Source organism: Chiroxiphia lanceolata, chromosome 5 (assembly GCF_009829145.1).
Source record: "Chiroxiphia lanceolata isolate bChiLan1 chromosome 5, bChiLan1.pri, whole genome shotgun sequence".
Classification (NCBI taxonomy): Eukaryota; Metazoa; Chordata; class Aves; order Passeriformes; family Pipridae; genus Chiroxiphia; species Chiroxiphia lanceolata.
Window position 1 is genome coordinate 33,805,839 of NC_045641.1, and position 14,900 is coordinate 33,820,738.

At 38.0% G+C, this 14,900-nt stretch overlaps 1 protein-coding gene across 3 annotated transcripts in view; it reads left to right on the plus strand.

Moving 5' to 3' along the window:
- SRGAP1 (SLIT-ROBO Rho GTPase activating protein 1) overlaps nucleotides 1-14,900 on the plus strand; it is a 140,609-nt gene that overhangs the window by 88,178 nt on the left and 37,531 nt on the right. For all 3 annotated transcript variants that reach the window (XR_004357232.1, XM_032688723.1, XM_032688724.1), the window contains exons 5-10: nucleotides 2,531-2,713; nucleotides 3,103-3,231; nucleotides 10,364-10,585; nucleotides 11,367-11,468; nucleotides 12,951-13,148; nucleotides 13,268-13,352. Coding sequence is in view for 2 of the 3 variants with exons in the window: in XM_032688723.1 (XP_032544614.1) it covers nucleotides 2,531-2,713; nucleotides 3,103-3,231; nucleotides 10,364-10,585; nucleotides 11,367-11,468; nucleotides 12,951-13,148; nucleotides 13,268-13,352 (919 nt within the window). In the remaining variant the exon portion in view is untranslated. The remainder of the gene's footprint in view (nucleotides 1-2,530; nucleotides 2,714-3,102; nucleotides 3,232-10,363; nucleotides 10,586-11,366; nucleotides 11,469-12,950; nucleotides 13,149-13,267; nucleotides 13,353-14,900) is intronic.

The following is a 14,900-nucleotide window of genomic DNA, read 5'->3' on the forward strand; positions in this document are numbered from 1 at the left end:
GGAGGAAATACTCTTCAGTGATGTGAAGTTAGTGGAGTCAGCGTGGAGACATTGGTGAGAACAGGTAGTGATACACTTGTACTCCTTCAAGGAATACTTCCTCCAACAAGGAAGCAGGCTGAAACGTCAGAGCCACTGCAGAAGGACATTTATTCCTAGGCCACTAGGAACTTAGAGAAATTGTTTAAAAGTCTTCAATGCTTTATGCTTGTTTCACCACTTAGGTGCTTTGAGATGCAGTTAGAAAACTCTGAGATATTATTGTTCCATCTGCAGGCAGAGTATAAAGGAAAATAACTTTTCTAGATGGTAAGATATGTGAGTTAGCCTTGTCCCACGAACTAGAAAGTCTCTAGAGCTGACACAGGACAAAAGATAAAAAATAAAAGCAAAGACCTATGGCCTTATGTAAAGAAACACTTAAAAATTTAATAGAAATGCCAGAAGAGAAGGGCACAACCTTACTTTTAATTTCCTCTCTCCATCATTTTTAATCAGAGCCATATCACTTTCTGTGCTTCTCTGTTTTATTCTATAAACCATTTCTTTAAGAAGTGCATTTCTTCTCTTTGCAGTAACTCTTGTTTCCATGTGGCCATATGAGTTAGATTCCCTGGGCATTGATTACTGACAACTTTAGGAGCAAGTGCCTTTGGAACAGTGCAGGATATAGGAGACTGAACATGCTGTTTGGTTAAGCTGGGAACCTTGCAGACCTTGGCTCTGTGGGCTTGCCTTCTCTTCCTAGCCCAGCTTTGTCTGTCTTTGGGTTTTTGCGTCATCCATGCGGACTGTGAGCTGCTGGGGCAGCAGCTGCTCCCAGTGGGTGTAGACAGTGTTCAGGCAGGGAGCTCTGCACTCTGGTTGGGCCTTGGAGCACAACTGTGTTATAAAGGAGCACCAGCAATAGCATTAAGTTGTGCTTCAGGCAGTTTGATTTTTTTCACCACAGAACTGTAAACATACATTTCTAAAAATAAAAACAGGGCCACTTTTTAATGTCCATCTCCAACCATTTTACCTTACTACAGGAAGTTAGTGAAGAGTTGCCTGTTTCATTTTTAATACCAATGCTATTTCAGTTTTTATCAGCAGCATGGCTTCAGTATTTAGTAGTGGCATACACAGTTAGGTGTATAACATCCATGGGTTACGCAATATTGCAGCTCTCTAAAAGTGTGTTGTCTTTCTGTTGCACCACACTCCAAATACACATCAATTCAGCCACCCACTGACATGGTGCAGTTGGTTTGTGTCGATCCATGCTAAGACATGCTGCAGTGAATTTGCAATATCTAACTTTAGTGTTCCCTGTGTTGCTGCTCTATGGATGCTCCTTAGGCTGGCCTAACTACTCAGTCACAAAAAGTACATCTCTCCCAAGGGAATATTTCAATGCAGCTTCCCAAACCAATCTGTCTCCTCCATGGGTCACGCAAAGAGCCCATTTGATTCCTCCGTGGCTGTGCTTCTTGGAGGAGATGTGAATGGTTTGCATGGCCTCCAGCCAAAGATAACATCTGCTGGCTAGAGCTCTGGCACCCTGTGAAGAAGAGTGGCGGCCACCAGCTGCCTGAGGATGCCTTCCTGCTTTGTTCAGTGCTTGAAACTTAAGACAATAAGAAAAAAACAACAACAAAAAAGAGCTGGAAAAGGTGGAAAGAAGCTTTCTTTACTGCAAGTGGACAGACAGCCCTCCCCAGCAGAGGTGGGGGCGTTGTGGTTGCTTGCTGCCCACTACACAACATTCAAGTTGAGGTTTTTCTTGCTTGAAGAAGGAAGGGAGGACTGGGCTAAACAAGTTCATGTCCCTCTTGGTGGTCTGTGCAAGCATGTATTTGCATGCTGGCAGCCAAAGCTCTCTTGTCTGCAGAACCAGCATGTGTGTAGAGGGAAGATAATGGTATTAACTGTAGGGCTGTGATGAAAACATCTTCGCAAATTATTTATCAGGGAGCTCCTTCTTCAGCTTTCATCTGGTTTTACATTGCACCTAATCTGCTGGCTCTGCAGTTGGCATCCACTTATTTCCAGGTCTTGGAGCTAGCTGTGGATGTGCCATCCAGCTAACTGTGGGTGTGCTCCCAGACCAAAGCTTCCTGTTTCCTCTGCTTTATTCCCCTTTCCCCAATGCTGAAGGGATCCTTCTGCTTTCAAGCATTCAATGTCCACAGCCAAGCTGTTAACTTAGTCCTGAAGATAGTAATATATGAGATAGATATGGCACTGATATAGATTTAGGGTTTTTTGTTCATTATTTCAGATTTTCATTGAAAGACAAGAATTCTAAAGTTTAATAAGAATGATTTTTGGTCTTTCCTATCCACAATGAAAGAAAAAAATGCCTATTGGGATACTATTAAATAGATAAGAAAAGAAAAATGTAACCAGAAGTCCTCAATCTCTGTTGACAAGGAAATTTACCTAAAGTTTATAAGACAACATCTTGCTTAAAGACCCTGTGATTTTTCTGTAGATACCTTTATATTTTCATTTTCTCTGACTTCCCTTTGACTCTTGTCTTTTGCAGGTCATGAAAACATACCACATGTATCATGCAGAGAGCATCAGTGCAGAAAGCAAACTGAAGGAGGCAGAGAAGCAAGAAGAAAAACAGATTGGGAGGTCAGGAGACCCTGTTTTTCATATTCGACTAGAGGAAAGGCACCAGAGACGGAGCTCTGTGAAAAAGATTGAAAAAATGAAGGAAAAAGTAAATAGTCCTTTTATTTAGCTTCATTTGAAGTAAATTCAGTGCGTTTCTGACATTCTTTAGCATGGTATGAGACAGAGAAGTCCAGCTGGGAAATAAAATTAAATAAGGTGCACATAATAAACTATCAGTGGCTTATAGATAACTTGACATAATTGCAGTTCAAAGAGGGGAATACTTTATTCCCAATGTAATTCTTACTATATGTTTTGTCACATTTGAAACAAAATACTAAGTTTTCACTTTGTATTCCATTTGTTACATGTGTAACAGGCTGGCAATTAAGATTCTTTCTTGTTAGAAGGAATGTGTGCTTGAATTGTTACCATTTTTTCTGCATACCAAAAATGAAGTAATTAAAATACATTAATATGCAATGTCTTTCCTAGCGTCAAGCAAAATATTCTGAAAACAAGCTGAAATCTATTAAGGCCCGTAATGAATACCTGCTCACCCTTGAAGCAACCAATGCTTCTGTTTTCAAGTATTATATTCATGACCTTTCGGATTTAATTGATGTAAGTATTGTCACATTTGGTTTTATGTTCATTCTGTTCAGAAATAATACTTTTTTTCATTTTTAAAGGGAGTACACTAGTCATATGGGTTGCCTATAGTACGCTTATTATTTATAATATTGTATGATATAATCAGCAGATTTTCCCTTTAACTTTTATGTTTCACAAAATAAAGTGCCAATAAGATGCTGAACTCATACCTTTAAAGTTAGAACATTGTGTTTTCTCCCCATATGTCAATAGAAAATATGACAGGAACACCATGAAAAAAATAGACATTTTCATTTTGTACTATTAAAGAATTTCTGGGCTATAAATATTTTTTTATTTATTAATAAGCTTCTTAAGTGAGCATCTAATGGTATTTAAGTCCAAAGAAACAATTTCTTCCACGTTTTCAAAATTGTTTAGTTACATTCATTGAGTCATTGAATCATATATACAGTGGCTTCTTAATTCATGTAGTTTGAAGAACAGACACAATCAATCCTGTGATCTATACTGTCAACAATATTTTTACTGATTTTCATTAAGTTATTCCTGTGAGAACATCCTAGAAGAATGGTTTTATACACTGATGTTGACTTGTACCAGCATTTGGTCTCCAGAACCTATATTAGTGACATATTTATATGATGCGGAGGGGGGCATCCTGCTCTGTATCATGTCCCACCTTCCTCATAGGCTGACTACATATGTGATGGAAAAAATATGGAAACAAAAAACACAAGCTCAAGAATATTCATTCACTAGCAATGTGGGGTTAACTCGGTTAATGGGTACAGCCCTGTGGCCCATATGAAATCCTAGATATGTGAATACTCTTTCTACTGCAACAGTAATGTATGTTACTTACAATAGCAAACAACATTTACATGCACCTCTGGTTTCTAATATAGCATAAATTAATGCAGGATTTGGCAAGGTTTCTCATTTCTACTGACTGGGGAAGAAAGCTTCATAGAGAAAGAGAAAAATGTTTTTTGTGAGATGAACAGACTAAAATACCTGCATGTGTGTGTTTTATTATATGTCACCTAAATACTGACAGTTTTCTTCGTCATTTCTGGGTTTTCTGTATTTTATAAAATCTTGCCTGATTTTGTTAGAACTTTTTCCTTTTCCCTTTCAACTTTTTTTCCTGCTTTTGCTTCATTTCTTTCTTACTTTCCTATAAAAGATGGCAATGAATGTTTTTTGTGTTTCCAGTGGTTTTTTGTGTCTCTATCTCAACATCTCTTTTATTTCTTTCCTAGTCGCTACTGCGTGTTTTATCTCTTCTGATTTCTTCTGCTTTATTCTTCTGTGTCCTGTCCTTGTCTAATCTGCATCCACTTGCACAACCTGCTCCACCCATCTAGCCTGCCCAGGCAATGAAAACATTTACCAGGATCCTGATGATCAGGGCAAAAAACTAAGGACAAGCAGTGTGCCTGCTAGGGTACCACCCAAGTGAGAAGTTGACCCTACCTAATGGATGATTTTCCTGCCAGTGCTTAAAGGATGATGCATTTTTGGCCTTCTTGAACTTTATGAGTTCTTCTTGTCTGCTGGAAGAAAGGAAAGGTCCCTTCGATTTTGTTCCCAGCACCCACACCCCTTCAGAAGATGGAAAGATGCTCATTTTGTCATCTCTCCTGCCTTCCCTTTCAGAGCTCACATTTCTCATTGAATGTCTTCAGTGTGTGTTTCTACCTGGTCAAAACCGTATCAGGTTGGAAAACACATCTGATTCTTAACCATTTCATCGATGTCCATAGAGGTTGCTGTAGCAGTGAAAGCTGAGGGGAGGAACCATGGGCCTGGAGCTTTACAAAGAGTTGTGAGGGGAGAAGAAGTGAAGCTCTCTGCGCATACACATGCAAAGACAGCACTCTTTGAAGTTAGTGTATCTAAGGGTATTTACACAACCATGAAGACCAAAGCTTCCTGTTAGTTTTTAATAAAAACAGACATTCTACAATATTTAGTAATGCAGAAAAATTATATCTACTTTGCGTGGCTTTTTCAAAGCCATGGACCAATGTACACAATAACATTCTTTTGGCAAAATGGCTTTAGAAATTACTCTTTTACAGTAATTTAGACAGAAAGTCTAGCTGCCCTTTACATCACTGTTTTGTAAGAGTAGGCTGTAAACATGTGCAACTAGAATTTGCTTCAGAGCCAGTTTAATCCAATTGTGATCTTTTTTAAATGAAGTGTCTTTCAGACATTTGTATTTAAGCAGAATATGCTCTGAAAGCATCGGTATTTAGACAGCATGTTTGCCACTTTCCACAAAGGAAAGTTTTTGTAAATGCAACAGTCTTGGCAAGATTTTGGAGTTATATCATTGGAATGTGAGACATGCTTCCTGGTGGCCATATGTTTCAACAGTCCAGACTATCTCATTCTGTAAATCTCTTAATGTCATGGTACGATTTCGAGTTTTCAGAGCAGCGATGGCAATTTCATTCTTTGCCCTCTCTATTTTGTCCTCCTTTGCCTGCCTGATTTTCCATGCTTCCCTGAACTCTCTTTGCCTGTACAGAAGGGGATTACCTCTCCTCTATGTTGGCGTTCCAGTTAACATGGAAAGAATTTAGATCTCCCCGAGCTGTTGGTGTTGCCCATAAATGAAACTGAATGTTTTCCTATGTTACTGAAAAGTACATCTAATAAAAACGGGATAAATATATGAAGGAATGCAGTACATTTTTTTGTACCAAGACTGGGGAGGCTTATGGAACTATTCTTTTTTACCAAAAAATACCACTTTTTCATTTGACTTCCGCTCCATTTTCCATTTATGAGGCTGATGTGGAAAATCCTAAATTACAGTTCCTCGTCTGAACTCTGAACTATTCAACTCCTTCATTTCATCAACAAAGCTCAGGGCTTCTGACTTAAAATGATGAATCATTGCGCATCTTAACCTCTTGTGATAAAAGCAAAATAAAAATATTGTTGCAGTCTTAACTGGATGATTTAGTGTATTTAGTGAGTTAAGGGGTGAAATCAGCATTTGTGAAGAAGGAGAGAGATAAACAGGAATTTGATATGCACAGTGTTTCTGTCCTCTGCATGTTGTACTGAGGAATTTGAATTTTCTGTTGAGTATTTCTTCTCTAGATTGGTATCTAGTTCAAGTGGAGGACAGAATGAGTTGTTTCTTTCATTTGTATCTTGTGAAAAGCAGTAAAGATTACTTTTTAGCTAAATTAAATAAGCTTTACCTAGTATGTGGCTTTTTTTCTAAGACTTCGAGTTTCTGAGGCGCAACAGAGTACACACTGCTGCTAATCTGGTTGTTAGTACCAGCATCTGTCCATATGGCACATACTTTTATTCATTTACTTGAAGATTTCCATGTAACTGAGTTCGTTACATTTATCTGGGTATAAAAGGAAGGTAGAGACATTTTTTCAGACTTACCATACACTTGTATGATCTGGAGATAGATGCTAGGAAGTAGCAATCAAAACAATTTGACTGTAGTTCAGCTACTGGAATAAATAAAATATTCATGTGTTGGTCTTTCTTAAAATGGAGTTTCTGGATCTCTAATTGCAGTCTGCATGCTTTGGATGGTGAAGAAGTTAGGGAACATTTAGCTATTGTGAACTTAATTTATTCCGTAAAGGTTCTATATTAATCATTCATAGAACCAAGTTTAAAACTAGGGTAGAGTGTGTGCAGCTCACTATCTTTATTACATAAGTCCTCATAAATATGTTATGTACAGCCAGAGCCCTTTGATTTGAATGTGGACGTCTGTGTAACAGGATGCTTAGAAAGTGACTTATTCAGAGGTTAGGGCTTTTTTTATGAGTTCTTGTCTCCATTGGCATTAGAATTTTATTACTATTCCTGAAATGAATTGAAATTAAATGAAGAGCAGCTTGGTTTGGTTGAAGCTCTGTGCTAAGCACTGCAGTTTGTTTTGTTCAAGCCTAAATATACTCTGGGGTGCAATAAAGGCAGGAAATGCTCTTGAGACTGCTTCCGATTTAATTCTAAATAAGAATAAAATGCAAATTCCAAAATTAATTTTTCGTACATATCCTGAATGTATCACTCATCTCCCTCCACTTTGCCCAACCAAGACTCTTTATGAATCCAGAAATGCAATCAAACTCATAGTCTATGACTTCATTCTCTTATTTTTCATCTTCATGTCATACTGCGCAACTGACATCTCGTATCTCTAGCCCATAGATAGACAGCAGATCTCGTTAGCCATCCTAGCTCTACCCTTGGTGTGCTGATTAGTGAACCTCTAAGACACATATTCATTTTGGCTAACGGTGTGGTTGCTCACTTGAGCTTTACAAATCTACAGATTTTTCCTGAAAATCATGTAAATTTGCATGTATATCTCTGTATGAGTATGCATACAAATATACTTTTTTGCAGAAAGGTTGGTGATTAATTTTTCCAAGCATGGTCAGAGAGGGTGGTGAGGGTGGCAGTTTAGTGGCAGTACCTTAAATTTTTAGCCTCAGTAATGTGCTGTTTCCATTATAGACAAGTCTCTTTCTAAACCATCACTAGTACTAGCAGATTAAAACAGTATGTTTCATTATGTTCATTCTGAGTTGATACTGTGACAGAGCCATTCCCCTGTTAAAATAATCTTCACCTTCAAACTTTGGAGAAAGTGGACTATAGTCTGGCAGAAGTAAGAGTTGTGATGTCTGAGTGTTTAGTTTTGCTTTTAAAAATAACTTTACTCATACAAATTCTATTTTTACATAAGTCATTGAAGCAAAATTCCAAATTCAGATGTTTTTAATTCCATTCAAAGAGCCACTGGTCACATAGCACTAGTTCAGGTTTTGCATTTAATTCTTGTTTGCTCTGCTGGCACTGGCATTGCAAGAAAACGCCTTAGTCTGGCAGGATGCTATGCTTCTCTTGAAGAATCCTTCTTATTTTCTGAGAGGCTGTATTTGTTACCCTGTTCAGCTATCATCACATGCCAAAGATGATCGTGGTGATAGTGACCGAGTATCTTAAGAGTTAAACAATGAAGTTAAGTCACAGCGTAAAGGCTGCAATATTATATTCCAGCTTGCAAAAAAGCTGCATCAGAAACCCACACAGCTCTAATTGGAAATCAATAAGCTTTCTAGTAATACTCAGATTAATCCACTAGAGCCAAAATTCAGGCTGTGGTTTTGTAACACATGGATAGTTGGCAATGCTAAACCTGGCATTGCCCTCTATTTCTAATTTCCTTTTAGTTTAATCTTCCATGAGGTTTCTCTGAAAGTAATGCACATGAAATGAAACAGCTGTCCCAATTCACTTTCTTATCAGCACTTTTAGTCTGTCTTTCTCATCCATGATAGTGAATTAAATATGAGATCTGATTTGACATAGAACAAGAGAAAAACACCAAGGGACTTTTCCTTTTAGAAACCATATTTTTAGGCTGGAGGTCTTTGAAATATGGATGCACTTTAGTATAAAAGTTGGGTGGCTGTTTTAGTAAATGTGACACAAATTTCCCGTGTATAAGTGCAAAAGAGAGAGGTTAACATATGTGTGTTTGATTGAACATGACATCTTTTGTTCATTTTCAGCAACTGATTTTTGGAGATCCACTGCCCCATCTGCAGTCACTACCTGGAGTACTTGCTAGGACTGAAAGCTTAGTCTTTCTGGAAGCTTTATTTGAGTAAGAGTTGTTAGATTTCGGAGAGCAGTTTGATCACTAGTCATTATGGCACCTAAGGCAAGGTGTGAAGGGTTTTTTTCCCTTCTGCACACGGGTTTTCGTATGGTAAATAGATTGAAAGCTCTTTCCCCTGCAGTGTGTACCTCTGTGTCTCTGTCTCCCTCTCTTTTTCTCTCCTTTTTCAAATAAGTAAGAAGAAAGAGAGGGGATATGATCCCATGACTCCTAAGGGTTTGTGATAGCTGTGAGGGAGGTACTCATATAAACAGTGCATATATGCATACAGTGGACTGAATTCAAATTGCTTCTTTACCCAACTCCATATGTTAACTTGCGAGTCCTGCAGGGACAGATGATTTCAGCCTGCAGGTGGACACCCAGGATGACTGGCTGGGGGCTGAGGGATGCCCTAAAGCAGAGTGCTCTCTGACTGCCCTGGCCAGGCACTGGCCTCTGGGACAAAACTCACTTGTCCACCAAATAAAGAACATTACTTTGTATGCAACGCTTAGCAGACTGACATTGCCATTGTTGAGGTGTCAGAGAGGTTTGCAATACATATTCTCTTACCTGGAGGCTCTCTGAGCAGACACTGAGGATATTTACTGTGTGATGTTGGGAAAACACTAAGGAAACAATCCGTTGATTTGCTACCAATGTGACATTTTTAAAATATATTCAGCTGTTCTCTAAAATGTTAACCAAACATGAATAATGCAAACTGAGGATGTTTAAAATTCAAGAACAAACACAACTTCAAGTTTTACTAGTTAGGTTTCAATTACATTCCATTTTGTAGAAAAAAAGAAAGATAAAAATTATGACTTCCTGCATTTAGTAATGTGATGTACATTACTGGCTCTGTATGAACATGGGAAATAGTATGTTTACATTAAATGCATGTTCACTATCAGGGGAAAGGACATCAAACCATTCTTGTTGCATCAGAAAGCATTTTAGATGGATTGCTTATCCTCAAGTCATTTGTGGAGTTTTTTGTTTGGACAAAGACATGGTAAGCAGGAGTTGCTTTGTGTTCAATTTGGTACTCACATTAACTTAGATGATAGAGTTATGTCAGGGTGAGTTTAAATATATGATTTGAGGCTTACAAATTATATTAATACTAAAAAGTCCACTTGTGTGTGGAGTCCCAGACCTGTTCCATGTAAATACAGTACTTGCATGTCTGTATCTGATAAAGAAACTGTCATACATGTACACTTGATCTCTTTTCTAAAACTGTTCTTCAATCTTTGCAACAGAATGAAGATACTAAATACTTACTGTCTTGACCCCCATAGTGTATTTTAATTTAGAAGATATTTTGTTAAATACTTCAGAGACAGAAAAATTTTAGGACAGAAAATTTTAATGATAATTTCAGGATTGGGATATTGGAATGGTGTTCCTCCTTTTAAATTTGTTTTCTTTTCCTTTTGTTGTTTTTTTGGGTTTTTTTTTTAGTGTTGCGATCTTGGATACCACGCTAGTCTGAACAGAGCCCTAAGAACATACCTTTCTGCAGAGTATAACCTTGAAACTTCCAGGCATGAGGGATTAGACATCATTGAAAATGCAGTTGACAGCTTGGAGCCACGAAGTGACAAGCAGAGATTCATGGAAATGTACCCCACTGCTTTTTGTCCACCAATGAAATTTGAGTTCCAGTCTCATATGGGTGATGAGGTCTGTACACTGACAAATATCCCCACGGTGACTGTTTCTGTATACCAGGATAGAGAATTTATCCCCTTTTACACATAACAAAAAGCTGTTATTGCTACCCAAAAGCCAGTGGATCAGCAATAACATTTTGCAAAACTGGCAGCACTCTGTTTCTTCAGAGTTCTCATATAAAAACTGCTATGTTATTATATTCTGTATCACACATAATAACATGGATGTGAATTTGCTGGCGAACCACTGCTCAGCCAGCAGCAGTGTAAGGAGTGACTTTATGACTTTACCACCTGCCTCACTCAGAACAGAGTTTGTGGGTGCTATTTGAGAGCAGCTGCAGAGCTGCTGCAAATTATTCATGCTGCAATGCAGCCTTTTTCCCCTTCTTCCTCCCCCATTTTATCATCTGGAGATCTCAAGCATACAGAGTACCCCAATTGTGCCCTGTCTGCTACACCAAAGGCCTGTAGCAAAGCAGAATGCAGAATCACCTGCGTACATCTTTTTTGCTGAAGGTAACTCCAGGGTTTGCATTTCTGTGTGATAGAGAAGGGATACAGAACAGCCATACAACAAGGCTGTGCTCTGTAGTCATAAGATGCGGTACGTAGTTCCACGCCTTGTAACACACAAATATTTTAAATTTAGATGGACACATTTTGCCTACTTTATAAAGTTTTAATAGCTTCAGTAGGAATCCACCTTGTTTTAAGGAGAGCAACCAAAGACTATTGACTGGTTTTTTTTAATTGCTTGCATCTTACACCTCTTTTTGATTCTTTGTTAGGTTTGCCAGGTCACTGCCCAGCAACCTGTGCAAGCAGAGCTTATGCTTAGGTATCAACAACTACAGTCACGATTGGCTACACTCAAAATCGAAAATGAGGAGGTAAGACCTATGTCTACAAGAGCTAAGCATTGGACACCATTTTCAGGAAGGTGTGGTGTTTTCTACCTTGTCAGAAGCACATAAATGACCCTGAAATAGCTCTAATCTGTATAAGCAGTTTTAATTTTAAAAATCAAATACTGATAAATATGCTAAGGTAGATTTTATAGAGGTTTGAAAATTTCATTTTTTACCTGTCCATACATTCACATTACTGAGTTCTGTGTTTTGCAGATGCTTCAGTGTAAACTTGTTAGAGCACATATTTTTTAATCCTTGTGGCAGAAAGCCACTGAGAACAGTTATTGTCTTCTGGGACCACTCTCTGTCCAGTCCTCAAATTGCTACTTCTGTAGTACAAAGGAATTTGAACTGTCTTTTGTGGTAGCTGAGTCAAGATCTCTTATGCTCTCAGCTACAGCTATTTATAAACACAAGTAATGAATGCCTGTGATGGGAACAGCTCACCTGGCAAAATAAAATGCATTTTTTTTGAAAAATCCGAAAAAACCGTGCTGTTCTCTTTCGCCTGCTCTGGTAACAAAGAAAGGCCTCCCAGTGGGAATTAAACTGCACTTTTAGCATAGTTAAGGCAATGTTGAAGTTTTTCAGTTTAATCGAGAATCTGTTCCTAAATGAAAACGTAGGACTAATTTAATTTCTTCATGTACTTTACTGATAAGTTTTCAGGATGCCAGTTTTTCTCATTCTAGGTTATATGTCTATAACAAAGTGTTAATGTCCATGACACATGTACAGTAGTCTTTTAAAAAAAAGCATCTGCATTCAGAAAGTATCTCAAGGTAACAAAGACAAAAGGAAGGAGAAAGATTATTTCTTTCAATGAAGGGCAAGGGCATATAGGTGCTCCACAGGTCATAGGAAGTGCTGTGAGGCTGGTGTAAATTGTTCTTGCTCCAGCACTGTCTTTTAGCTATGTATTCCACTTATGCAGTCTAAACATTGCTGTGCTCCTCATGATAGCACTTCACAGAATAGGGTAGCAGATTTTTTTTTTTTCTTGGAAGAATGTGTTGTTCTGGCAGCCAGATTCCTGAATGTACACATTCAATATAACGCATTCACCACATTTAGGAGAGCTGACCCTCCAAAGTTCTGTGTTGTCTCTATTGCCTCCCAGATTAGGGTTCATAATCAAATCATGTCAGGTTTCAATTCCAATTTCAGGAAACAAATGTTTGAGTGCACTACAAAGCCAACACAAGCGTATGTTTATGTTTGTGGGACCATGGCAAAACAGAGAACTAGACAGGAAACCTAATCATGTCATTCTTCTGTTACTTAGATAGCTGTTATAGTGACTTTTCACATTTACACACCAGTTTGTTTGAAGGGAATGTGCCAGAGAATTACCGTGAGTAATAAGCTTCCCTTCTAAGCTGCTCCTATATATATTTTATCTTCTAAGCTGTTCTATATATATTTATATTGCATTTGGCAAATTGCGCTTTTTAATACCAGGTTAAGAAAACAACAGAGGCTACGCTTCAGACAATACAAGATATGGTCACCATTGAAGATTATGATGTGTCAGAGTGTTTCCAGCACAGTCGCTCAACAGAGTCTGTGAAGTCAACAGTCTCTGAGACATACCTGAGTAAGCCTAGCATTGCAAAAAGAAGAGCTAACCAGCAGGAAACAGAACAATTCTATTTCATGGTATGTTGGTTGCTTCCTCATTCATGTGATACAGACCAAACACCTGAAGTAAACATTATGCAGAAGTTCCCAGAATATATGTGTCATACATAGTAATAGATTTATCTGCATCTCTACAGAAATTCAGAGAATATCTGGAAGGTAGTAATCTCATCACAAAACTTCAGGCAAAACATGACTTGCTGCAGAGAACACTCGGAGAAGGTAAATATCACACAATAAACTGAAAAGTGATTCCAGACTATACAGTACCCACTGAAATGCTGAAGGTATGCAGGAAAAGAATTACAAAACTTAAAGCTTAATTGTCCAGTAAACATAGATTTGATTTTTACTAGTCATAGTTTTGGTGCAGTGGTAAGAGTACACACAAGAAATAGGTTTTATTTCTTCAGCAGATATTAATTTCCGCTGCACAGATGTTTAGATAAGTGAGTATATTTGGAAACAGAACTGTTGAATGAAAAATCTCGTGTCTGAAAGGAGAACTGACACAGTCTCTGCAGGCTGATTTAAGAGCTGTGAAAAATGTACTTCTGCGTCCTAACGATTTCTGTTGACTTGAGGGTTTTTTTTAAGAGTTGGGGGACAGTGATATTTTTTAAGCATACAGAATTATCCAGGATATATCACTTATAATGGACGCTCTAATGCAGCATTTCTAACACATGGACATAAATGTCCTTGCAACCTAAAAACTCAGTGGAGCATTTATGAAAGATAAAAAGTGAAATCCTGATCTCACTGATGTCAGGAGGGAGATTCTTGTGGACTTAATGTTGATTTTCTACCAAGTATTTGCATATTGTAAACTGAAATGAATGAAAACGAAATAAATAGCTCTATACCTGCTGATTATCATTACTGCATATAAAATTATTGCATTAAAAATTACAATAGCAGAGAATTATCCATTGTCCTGAACACTCTCCACAGTTTTTAAAAATACATCTTAAAATTTAAACCAAGTCAGCAGACGTCCATGATCAAATGAAATAAAGCTGAATTAGGGCAGTAATCAGGCACTATGCACAGCTCCAGCCCTCTGAACAGGCACTTCCTCTTGGACCAAAGGGAAAAGGGGAATTGCAGTACAAGCCTTGAGGGCTAGCCCCACAGTGTTACAGACTTGAGAGGAAGTGAGATTACACCACAAAGAGTAAAAATCCTCTCCTGAAGGTTAAGGACTGTAATTTAAAGTTTAGACTCAAGAAAGGAGACCTGTCCTCTAGGGAATGTCTCTAAAAGATGTATCAGTTTATTTTCTTTTTACTGCCACGTATCTGTTGTTAATCACGTCTCTTCTTGCTTTTAATGCAAAAGCCTAGTTCACAAATCCAGTTGTGGAGGTGCCTAAAGAGCTATTAGCAGTTCAGTGGCTGTGGCCTAAACAAAGCCCCTGTCCAGAGAGTGACTGAGGTTGGGGGTAGAAAATAAGCGGCATTTTCTTGCAAGGCTGGACTGTAGAAGATGGTAGCTGGTTTTAGACAACTAATTATGTTATCTTCTTTCTCATGGAAGTTTTCGTTTAGTAGGATTTTTATTTTGAATGTGTGCGTTGAGCAGTTTATTCATACAAAACAATGTGCAGCTGACGTCAGTCAAAAAAAGGGGAAATTTTTCCTCTGAAAGCTCATAGAAAATATATTTGGAAAAAGAAAGTGAAAGGGAGAAAGATCAAAGGAAACAATCTGTTGCCTAATACATGTTGGAAAAAAATAAGGAAAGAATTATTTGAAAGGAAACTAAAGA